Source organism: Aplysia californica, unplaced genomic scaffold, assembly GCF_000002075.1.
Source record: "Aplysia californica isolate F4 #8 unplaced genomic scaffold, AplCal3.0 scaffold00103, whole genome shotgun sequence".
Taxonomy (NCBI): Eukaryota; Metazoa; Mollusca; class Gastropoda; order Aplysiida; family Aplysiidae; genus Aplysia; species Aplysia californica.
Genome location: NW_004797373.1, coordinates 98308 through 109926, shown reverse-complemented (window position 1 = coordinate 109926; position 11619 = coordinate 98308). Strand labels below are relative to the sequence as shown.

The following is an 11619-nucleotide window of genomic DNA, read 5'->3' as shown; positions in this document are numbered from 1 at the left end:
TGGTTAGAGATATGTCGGACTGGTCCGCACAGATGGCTGGGTTTCCCCTCTCCTCTTTGGATCCCCTTCTCCTTCAATCTAAATAGAGTGTGGGAACCGCTATCCACCATAATATTCTTCCTCAAAATTTCCCTTACAGCGGTTAGGACGGTTGGTGGTCCAGTGTCAAATTCCCTCCCACTTTTGCTTCTCCAGTTACCCCCGTGAGGCCCGGACAGAAGATCAAGTCCACTCTTTCCAGGCTATTCTCCCTGATCGTAACCTTCCAGTCCGCATACAGCATCCCTTTCTCTGTACCTTCTGTAGTGTGGTCATAGAGTCAGTAATGATTACTGCTCGCTGATGGCTTGTGTTCTTGATCCAGTGTAGAGCCTTACTTATGGCTTTTATCTCCATATACATACTTGATGTTGTCAGTGCAGTTGCTCCACTTTGTGCTTTCACTACTACCCCATCAACTCTGACACTGAAGGCCCAGCCCGATTTGACTCCTCCGTTGACTGATCCATCCGTGAAGATCACAGCATCTCCATGTTCGCTATGCTCTTCTATCAGGGTTTCAATTTCAGCGTTTGTAGCTCCAAGTGGCCATTTGCGACATTCTCTACCCAATGTAGCCTTCACTGTTGTGTACTCTCTGAGCGCATCTTGGACCACGACCCAATCCCTGCCTCTCCTGATGTCTTGTACCTGGCAGCACTCATTGATGGTGTTCGTGGCTTGAGTCATCGATTCTGTGCCCCTCTTTAGCCTTGATGTCATCTGCCGTCTCCCTTTCTTATGAAAAAGCATTCCTCATGCTACTGTGATTGGTCTTCAAGGTTGACCATTCTTTGCTCGCCATAAGTTATAAACCCATTCAGGGGTTACATCAGTTCAGTTAGAGTAAAAGGAGACCATTCTACCGATTGTGGGCTACATGGGTTACTGTCAAGGAGGTTACAGTTTTAAGCTCCTTGGTCCCTGTAGATTCTTCCCTTAATGCGTCGGCTAAGATCCTGTTCGTCTAAGATCCTGCATTTTCCTTGCTCCCGAGCACCGGAATCTTCATGCGGAGACTAGCCCGCTGTGCTTTGTCGAAGTGCCTGGGCTAGCGGGGAGGGAGGGGGGGGGGATTAGTGATCTGGACCGTTGGTTTGTTGTTTCACCCTAACTATTCTATGATGAATGTCATACATAATGATAAAAGGAGTACACATCTTAGTGGTATCACAATCGCCATTCTATGTAGGTAGAATCTAAACCTGGATTCAAAAGACAGACTGCTTGTTGTGCAATTTTTATTTTCGTTTTTATTATGATTAAAATTTTGTTGTTGCTTTTTTAGGGTGGGGCCTATTTGGTGTGGGGGTTGTTGTTTTTTTGTCGGGGGTGGGGGGGGTTGTCGTTGCTGTTGTTGTAGCAGTTGTTTTTACCTAGCTTATTGTTTGTTTGTCGTTGTGTGTGTGGAGGGGAAGGGAGCTCTATGAACACAAAGATACTGACAATAATATCTTTCCCTGTGTACACCAGTCACCAGAACCTGCATCAAACTGTATTGCTTACCTGGTGAGCGTGTGTACACTTTCTGGGGTATTTTTGTTTTGTTTGAGTAGTTGCTGTAGTTTGTTTGTTTTTTTTTCTCCTATTTGTTAGTTTGTCTTTGTGAGTGTGTGTGTGTGTTCTTTTTGTGTGTGTGTGGGAGGGGGGGGGGGGGTAATTTTAATTATATAGACTTCTTTTTTTTTACACGAGCTCTGATAGCACGAAGGTACTGACAACATCTTTCCGGTAGCTGCGTTAACCAGAACATGCATCAAATCATCAAACTGTATTGTTCACCTGGTGTGCGTGATCGAGTATACTTCCCGCCCTACTAAGTTACTCCTCTAAGTTTACAGTCCAACAAATTATTTAGGCTTTCTGTTTGTGCTTTCTGTCTACATAACTGTTTGTCTTTGTCCAGCTATGGTAGATTTTTCAATAATAATAATAATAATAGATAGCATTTGTTTAGCGCATAACCCCGCTCGAAAGCAAGCTCTAAGCGCTTTACACTATATTATTACCCCAGCAGACCAAAGAACACTCAGAAACATTCTCAGCTTCCTGGGAAGCATACAGTGCAAGCAGCTGATTAAGCGCTCAAACACTAACAAACTCACAAGATCTTTCACTGTCTATAGCTGGGTACCCATTCCCACCTGTGTGAAGTGAGGAAAATTCGTGTAAAGTGCCTTTCCCAAGGACACAACGTCGGGTCCCTGACAGGATTCGAACCCACGACCATACGGTTGCGAGTCCGAGAGCCTAACCACTAGGCCACCCAATTATACCTGTACTTTTTGTGTCTTCTCAAAAACTCTTCATCAGCCATAAATTTAACTTCATTACTCTCGTGGTGTCGATATGGTTGCTTATATCATAATCTGCTTACTTTACTTTTTACTTTGCCCTCTTATACCGCAAGGAGCCGTGGGGAGATGCAATTGTCGGACATGGACCTGGTGTGTTGCTGTTTGGATCGTCAATATTATGTTGCTCTTTGGGTGCGCGGGGGGTGGGGGGGAGGGGGGGCCTCGTCGACTCCGTCGCTCCATCTTTTTCTTGGCATGGACGGTCAGTACTATATCTACAGCGCCGTAAAACAATACCACGTCATTCCAATGACCACGAGCTTTATGTAAGCGTAACAGAATACAGTCGAACCTGTAAGAGCGATAACATAGAGAACGCCTAAACTTAAGCGGCTGAAGATCGACTCGGACAGGCGCCAGTAGGTGTCTGCTTGACTCCACACAGAGGGCGCCTAAAGCCTAGATCTAGATATAAGAAAAAAATTACACCACAACACAGCTGGTATTCATGAAGCATTTATTCGGGGATAAAAAGACTCGAAGTTTATAAAATGTAGCTTAAAATGTAATTCTGAGTATAATCCACCCTAATTTGACGACGCCGATTTCAAAAATGTAATTAGTTTTAGCATACCGTTAAGCACCAGCTCTGAAATGGCCTTTTAAAAATGTCCCCTGTCCAGTCGGGTGACGCAAACTGCTCAACCCGAGTTGGCGACGGCGAGACGGCACCTCGGTGCTTTCTTGTCGTATCTCCATTTTTAATAACAGTGAAAGCAGTTCACAGCAAAAAGTGAGCTTAAAAAGAAGTCACATTTTCACTGTTAATAAATGGAGACACGAAAAGAAAGCGCTGAGGTCGCGAGTTGACACTGACAGCGAGACGCCCTTCCCAGCTTTCCGGCGTAATAAGAATGTAGTTTGGATTCCGATAAAGCCGAAAACGCCGATCCGAGCTTAAAGCCGCCTGCTGTCTGCTAGCTCTATGTGGGGCAAGTTGGAAATCATTAGAAATTTTTATACCTATCGGCGCTTACTGAGTCAGTCTCCGAAATCGACGTTCTCTGTGTTTTCGCTCTAAGACGGAATCGCAAGGGAGCCAGAAAAAAAATTCAGTCTTGGACATTTTCCGTCTTACACTGGGGAATTTAGGGGGAGATGGAAGGGGTGGGGGGTGGGGAGGGTGTTCAAAGGCCCTGCCAGTGGGATCAAGGATAGCTTGTCCGATCGGCAAACAGAGGTCAAAACTTCACACCTCTCAACTGCTATCCTGTCTGATAATGACGTGCGTCACTCTTACTTATCCAATTACCACCAGTGCTTGCATTTCATAGGACCACTCTTTGACCTATTAAAAACAGAAACGTTTGAACATCTCCTTTGCTTCCACCCTTAGCCCCACCCATCGGTGTAACAAGCACAGTCAACCAATGCCGCCTCTCACCGCCATCATGTAACAATGATTCGAGGAACTCTTTTCCCGGCTGGCCGTACGATCAGGGCGGCAGGCATTGGTCAAACTAATTTCACACTTCTGGCTTCTGGCTACCCAAGAAAGTTTCCGTAGTGGCTCGCTACTCGAGCCCTCTCACGGACAATCGTGAGATTTCACACCTACACTACCCTGACCATCTGCATCGCTCAGGGCTCACATGATTTGTTTTAAGCTCCTTGGGTAACATCTGCCCTCAAATTACACCCTTACTCCCCTTCCTCGCCCAACGGCATGGTCATGGCGTAAAGTTTAGAGCCGGCGGAACCATACTTGCGAGTTTTGTTTCAAATCAGGGCTGAGTGGGCAAAGCATTTTTCGTCTTAGACAGGTGAAACCCTCGGAAGGGAGCGGATTTTTCTTTCCGTTTCCGCGTTGGACAGGTTTCCGTTTTATATAGGTAATTAAAGAGGAATATGTCAATGGGTGGGGGGGAGACATTCCGTTAAGATAGGTTTCCGTTTTATACAGGTTTCCGTTTAGGCAGGTTCGACTGTATTGGTAATATGACCTTCACTTTTTAAAAAAACGCTCTTTGGCTAGTCTTTGGACTAAGCCAAGCAATGACGAAGCTTTAAAGGAGTTTGGCGGTACACTACTATTAATAAGACTGCAAATCTCAATTAACGCCCGCCGAAACCTTGCCTACAGCAATGGCCCATTAGTAAACAGTCTAAAAATAAATGCGATCTCAGACTGTCAACGGAAACCTACACTATTCCATGCCGATTCTTTGTGTGCTCCGGTGCTCCGAAGCAATTTAGCGGAGTGTTCAAGCTGAGTTGCGATTGGTTCATTATTGTCTTGTCATTAATTTAGGTCTTGGCAGCTTTCTGTGACCCTGGGCTTGAACGCGGTCAACGTGACATAATTAGGTCACCGTTAGAAGAGCCTCTAGATCTAATTAAGTTTGTTTTGTAGCGTTAAGGTGTAATTAGTTGAGGGTTCAGGTCCAATGCAGGATGAATTAAGTTGTTTTTTGTTTGTTAGCAAAGAGTAAGTCCTGAAAATGAAAATGAAAGTTAAAAAAAAAAGAGAGTGAAAATGTAAGAATAGGGTACTCACCAATCCAAAGATTTCAGTTATACATTACAAGATTAATTTACTAAGCCCTTGACAATCTTCAACCTTGAACCTGCGATGGCTTGCTTAATGCACGTACATTTTTAGCCCCATAAGCTGCCCGTGATAGAGTTCTACCTATGTAGCCTGCAGTTGTTACACACAGACATTTTTAAGAATTTATGTTGCCAACTTATTAATGCTAACCGGACCCTCTCTGTCAAGAACGTGTACCTGTGGACATGTGTTTCGCTGTTTATTGGCCCCTTAAAACTCATGACTTGATTCCATCCCGACCCTTCGTTTGTTTGTTTATTTGCTTTTTTTGTTTCATTTGTTTTATGTGTTTGTTTGTTTGTTTTTAATCTTCATGAGTGTGGCAAAACTTATGATTTTAACAATACAACTAAATTCAGCTTACTTTCGGTGGGATCTTTAAAATTAAATGCTTCCGTTTTTCAAGGCCGCATAATGTCAAATCAGTCGTTTTTTGTGTGTGAGTTTTGTTGGTGTTGGGGGTGTTTTTTTTGGGTTTTTTTGGTAACAGAAACGCCTCAGCACTTAATAGAGATACTCGTTGATATCATCCCCACACGGAAATCGAACTCACGTCTTCTGTGTGCTACGGCGAGGTGTCTAACTGCAACAGTATAAACGCCGGTGCTCCGCCGTCTAATTATATGCAAAGCAGAGACTAAATAAGTCTACTAATAATAAATAACATCTGCATAGCACTTATCCCCACTCAACAGCAAGAAGTGTGCGCTTTACAACCTATGCTATTACCCAAGAATACTCACAAACATTCTCTGCTTCCTATCCAAGGAGCAAACAGTGCAAGCTGCCGGTTTGGCGCTAAAATTAAATTACACAAACAAATTAACAAGATCTTTTGTTGTCTGTAGCCAGGTAGGCCTACTTATTTCCATCTTGGTGAAGATACAGAAATTCGTGTAAACCACAAAGTATCTTTCCCAAGGACACAACGTCGGGCCCGTGACAGGAGTAGAACCCACCTAGACCTTTCAGTTGTATGCCCAATAAAAGTCTCAACGCAGATTCGTGTATGGCAAGGTACGTTGTACTCGTACTTATTCACCAAGTAGGATTTCCGCACGTTCGCACTAATCAATTTCTGGGGATGGGCGTGTGAGGGTGACAGTGTCCAGTTGAAGCCGTTTTTCAAATAAAGACACCAAATGGCATCTTACAATATTATAGCTTCGTTATGTCCCGTTATTTCCTTCCAGCGGTGCAAACAGCAGACTTAACGCTAAAACACGAACCAACTAACAAGGTCTGTCGTTTTCTATAGCCAGGTACTCCTTCCAAACTTGGTGAACTGACGGGGATACGGGGATAGAAATAGAACCCACGACCTTTCTGTAGCGGGCCCAAAAAACACATCGACTCGGATTCGTGTATGGCAAAATACGTTGTACTCGTATATTTATTCACCAAATAGGATTTCCGCACATGTTCCCAAACAGACAAATTGAAGGCAAATGGGAGCAATCGTTATCAGCAAGCAGAGGAAAACAAAATCATGAGCCGCATCATTCCACATTCGTCCAAATCACGTGCAATTTCTGGCAGTGGGCGTGTGAGGGTGATGTGTCCAGAAGAAGCCGTTTTTTTCCAAAAAAAGCATTGAATGGCACTACATGTACAATGTTACTATTGCTTCATTCTGTTCCGTTATTTCCTTCCTGGCTTCTAAAAAACATGCAAGTGCCCTAGACTTGGTTCTGATTTAGGCGCTCTCGTTTTCTTTACTTTTTTTTCCAAAACTAAACAAAAAAAGAGCAAAATGACTTAGGTGCTCGTGGAATGACGCTGAATAAAAAATCAATTTATGTATTGTAAACTTACTGTATCTGAATAACTGTAGTCCACTGTATCGTTATATATAAGCATACCTACCAATGGACACCGGCGAGACATTCTCAGTTACAATGATGAATGTTAATAGTCCTTTCTTAAACTAAAAAAAATATATAGGTCATTTTTATGCCCCCATCGAAACAATTTAGATCATTAAGGAGACAGGCTTCGTTCGATCCTGCAGTCAGGGCCAATCCTTGCTGAGAGGGATATTATAACGTCTCAACAGAAAGACAGAGATCAGTGCAGTCTAGAGTATCTACTATCTAGCCCTCACTGCCAGAGATACATGTTTATATACTCGATAAAAAATGATAATATTCTCCCCAAACGAGAATCGAACTTGAGTCTTCAGCGTGTGACGCCAAAGCGTCTACAACAAGGAGATTAAAAGTAGTTCTAAACTCCTTGGTCTACAACAAGACCAGAGACACCAGTTTTCCTGACTATAAAAAAGGACATAAAACCAAACGACTGAACAAACAAAAGCATCTTTAAAATGCAGTAACGACACTATCAAAATTAGAACAATTATAAGAAGGAGGAGAGATGGGGGACGGTATAATTCTGTTTGATGGGAAAGAAGAAGCAAAGCTACTCCTGAGCACCAACCAATCATCCACGAAAACATATATGTATGACACTAGCAACGGCAGCAACAATAATAATAACAGCAGTATCTATAATATTTCAACAATGTTACATTCTTTTCATTATTCTAAGATGCAACCCCCCCCCCAAAAAAAAAAAAATTTAAAAAATAAAAAATAAAAATTAAATAAATAATTAAACAAATGTAGATCTAGATCTAGAAAATATAAAAATAAAAAGATTAAATAGCAAAAAAAATGTTTTTTAAAGATAGAAAGAAATCATTAAAGGAAAAAAATAACATGGAATATTTTAAAAGAAAAGATAACATTAAAATACCAACGTTACATAATTTTCCTTATTCTAAATTGCAACCTTTAAAGTAAAACAACCCAAAACGCGGAAGACAACATTACAATGAAAATGTTAAATACTGTTCGTTATTCGAATTTGCAACTTTAAAAAACCAAAAAAAACTAAGAATGGATAACATTACAGTAACAGTAACATTATTGACTGGATCATGAAGGAAGCCACCAGATGCACGCACAATGGAATAAAGTGGATCCCTTGGCAGCAGCTAGACGACTTGGACTTCGACGACGACCTTGCAGTGCTATCTCAAACACATGCTCAAATGCAAGAAAAAACCAAGGAACTCAACAGCCTATCAAGGAGTGTACACCTACGTATACACCCGGGCAAATCGAAAGTAGTGAAGCTAGGAAAAGTGTCAAGCCCTTCTGAGACAGTGGAAGACACTCCCCTTGAAGAAGTGGACTCCTTTACCTACCTTGGAAGTGTCATCGATGGTAAAAGTGGAACTGAAGCAGATGTAAAAGCAAGAACCGCCAAGGCAAGGTCAGCATTCAAGCAATTATCAAAAGTCTAGAAAGCAAGCAACATCTCATTGCGCTCCAAGATTCGGCCCTTTAATTCCAATGTCAAGTCTGTGCCCCTCTACGGCTGCGAAACTTGGAAGACAACAAAGACAGTGCTGAATAAAGTCCAAACTTTCATCAACAAAGTAAGAGGAGTATCCTAAGAATTAAGTGGCAGGATAAAATAGAAATGAAGAGTTATGGGAAAGGACAAGACAATAGGAATATAGAAGGAGAAATAGAACTAAGAAAGTGGCGATGGATGGGACACACCTTCAGAAAGCACAGCGGAAATATCGCAAGACAGTCACTGCAATGGAACCCACAGGGAGCACGAGGCGGGGGTAGGCCACGGGAAACATGGAGGAGATGTGTGGAAAGGGACATGAGAGAGATGAAGCTCATTTGGAACGAGCTAGGAAGGATGGCCCAGGACAGAGATAAATGGAATGAGCTTGTATGTGGCTTATACCCTGCCAGGGGTGAACGGCACAGATGATGATGAACAGTTATATTCTATTACTATTCTTAGTTGCAACTTAAAAAAAGAGGTTCAATAATCAGTTTTTCCCGAACTTATATCGACAATGTTAGCTCCCCTCCCCCCTCCCCCTTCACGCTGATCTGGGGGTCGGGGGGGGGGGGATTGGGCACACGCCTTTTCCCCACTCTCCTTGCACAACAGAGAGACCAAATTTTGAAACCATGATTTGTGTGTCACCGACCCTGCAATATAAAGGAAAGACCCCCTCCCCCCCCAAAAAAAAAAGCGCACGGGGGGGCGCCTCTAATAAGTAATGTTGTTTTAAATAAGTGTTAAGTATGCTACCCTGGCTAGAGAGCCGACAACAATCATGTGGCTTGCGTGTGTGAGAATTGAACCTACCACTGTGTTGCGTTGTAGATAAATGCCGGAACAGTGTATGACAATCGTATAAAAACCTTGCCCCTTCCGTCTCACCCCCTACCCCCCCCCCCCCCAAAAAAAAAAAAAAGCACATAAACACGTACACATACACGCACACGCACAAATCTTCGGAAGTCTTGAGACAGGGCCAGATATCAGTGAAAAAATCCCAGTAGAAACGTACAAACTGTTGCCAGTATAATGGCTACCACTGCCAGCATCGTCTGCACCGATGGCTTTTCCCGGATATCCGTCATCTTCCGTTTGATCGCGAGTTTCTCTTCCGGGCTGAGTTTGGGGCGGGGCGTGTCGCTGACTCCGCACATCCACTTGTACATCGTGTAGGCCACGCCCCTTTGCTTTTTATTCTCATCGTGTGAGGCTGGGGACGGGGGTGGAGGGGGGTGGGATAACAAAGAAACAAAACCATATAAGAAATTTTATGACCAAAGTCAAATCATGCGTGGCAGAGATTAATTTCAAAGGAATTCTGCGTCCCAGCTCTCCTGCTCCCCCAAACCTGATGTAGATCGCAAGACAAAGAATCAGACAACTCTTGCTTTTGCGATCACTGAGACTGCTGCCTCCAACTGGGTCTTTAGGGAGCTTCGCTCTTCCATGTCGATGGGGAATTAATGTTGAAGTCCTGCAGAGACATTTTCAGTTTGTCTTTGAAGCGCTTTTCTGGTGCGTCAGCTTTACACTTCCATGAGGACAGCTTAGAAAACGCCACCGATACGCCACTCACTGACAGCTCACCATGATATCACTGGTGCCAATCGTGTAACGGTTAGGCACTTTGCCATTCTCGTGTGAGGGAGAATTTCTATATCTCTCGAATCGGCCTTTCTTCCAAGGTATTAATATTGTAACCCTCTCAGCACGGGTTGATCCCGACATTTAAGTTCGACGTCTGCCTCCTAAATGATCTAAATTGTGTCGATTGTTGCGTAAAACACCTATATTGATACAGCAACAACAACGACAACAACAACAACAACAGCAGCAGCAGCAGCAGCAGCAACAGCAACAACAACAACTTATCTCACCATCTGGCACTTCGTCCTCGTCCACGCCAAAGTCGTCTTCCGAGTCCGTCTCTTCAGGGTCAAGGTCGTCGAGACGAGTCCACCACGTGACCCTGCGCAGCTGTGACCGTGGGACAGGGGGAGACAATAATATTAGTTGACAAAAAGCTATGACTGTCTTTTATTATTTTTTTAAAGGAAGTGTTTTACGGCGCACGCAACTGCATTGGGTCATATGGGCACGTGGGACACATCAAACATTTTATGTTGGTAGGAAATTTTTGAATTTTTGCCCGGGTGGCGGCCGAAGCCTACTCTTATCGATTTTATACCACCAAGAGATCTTAAACGTGCGCAACTTGCGCACGGGACCTCCGAGATGTTTTGTCCTTGTCCGAGAAGGCTAGGAGTAGATCTTTCCTACCAGAGGATATGGGGTAGGGCTGAAAGACAGGAGAAAGAAGGAACCAAGGAGTAACAGTAGAAAGGCTGCAGAAAGAGTCAGAAGCCCAGAGGAGGGGGTATAGAGCGTGAGGGGGTAGGGGCAGAAAGTGGAGAAGAAAGCAGACGACATAACATTGCTAGAGAGCAGAAAAGAAGGGGAAAGAAGACAATTTTAGGGGAGATCATTTTTTTGGTCGGTACCCGGATTCCAACCGGGACCTTTGAATGAGAGGGGAACACCTTAACCTCTAGGCCACGAGGGTCCCTTTTTGTCTGTCTGAGACAGGTACACACGCAAACAAGCAACGGGTGGTTGGTGAGCGCTATGGTATGGTTTGCTCCTTTTTTCCTATCAAACATCAATCGTCCTTTACTCTCGTCCTTCTTTTCTTTGTATGCACCCCTTTAGTATCACCTCAACTCCTCTGCACTTTTCACAATACGACATAACAGTGTTGCAAGAAGGTTACTAAAATCTAGTACTACAAATTTCTTACAAGAAACTGAATGAAAAGAAACAAACCTTCTCTGGCGGTCTCGGCTCGGTCATCAAAGAGATGATCACGGTAGATATGACAGAAACAGCTGAGATGATGATGGCGAAATGCAGAAAGTGGACTTCGGTCAATACAGAGGGCCTATTGTCCACCTCCAGACTCCCACACGGCGGGCCTGGGTAGACGAATTCCAACACCATCCGCACAATACCAACGCCCGTGCTGATGATCAGACCCCAGAAGGCGCCCTGGATGGCGAGAAAACAATATTATGCTACAGTTTAGAACGCACATATTGAAATAATAAATAAGTATAACGAACACGCACATAGCGAAATATGAATTAGTGAACACGTACATAGTGAAATATGAAATAGTGAACACGTACATAGTGAAATATGAAATAGTGAACACGTACATAGTGAAATATGAAATAGTGAACACATACATAGTGAAATATGAAATAGTGAACACGTACATAGTGAACTATGAAATAG

At 43.4% G+C, this 11619-nt stretch overlaps 1 protein-coding gene across 1 annotated transcript; it reads right to left on the bottom strand.

Annotated features, from left to right (window-relative positions):
- Positions 1–9219: 9219 nt before the first annotated feature.
- Positions 9220–11370, bottom strand: LOC101864374 (sodium/glucose cotransporter 4; the record flags this gene model as incomplete). Its single annotated transcript, XM_005095390.2, is given in 3 exon segments — positions 9220–9535; positions 10203–10302; positions 11149–11370. Coding segments are annotated over 3 exon segments (549 nt in total), but the record flags the coding sequence as incomplete, so codon positions are not given.
- Between the last annotated feature and the right edge of the window lie 249 nt (positions 11371–11619).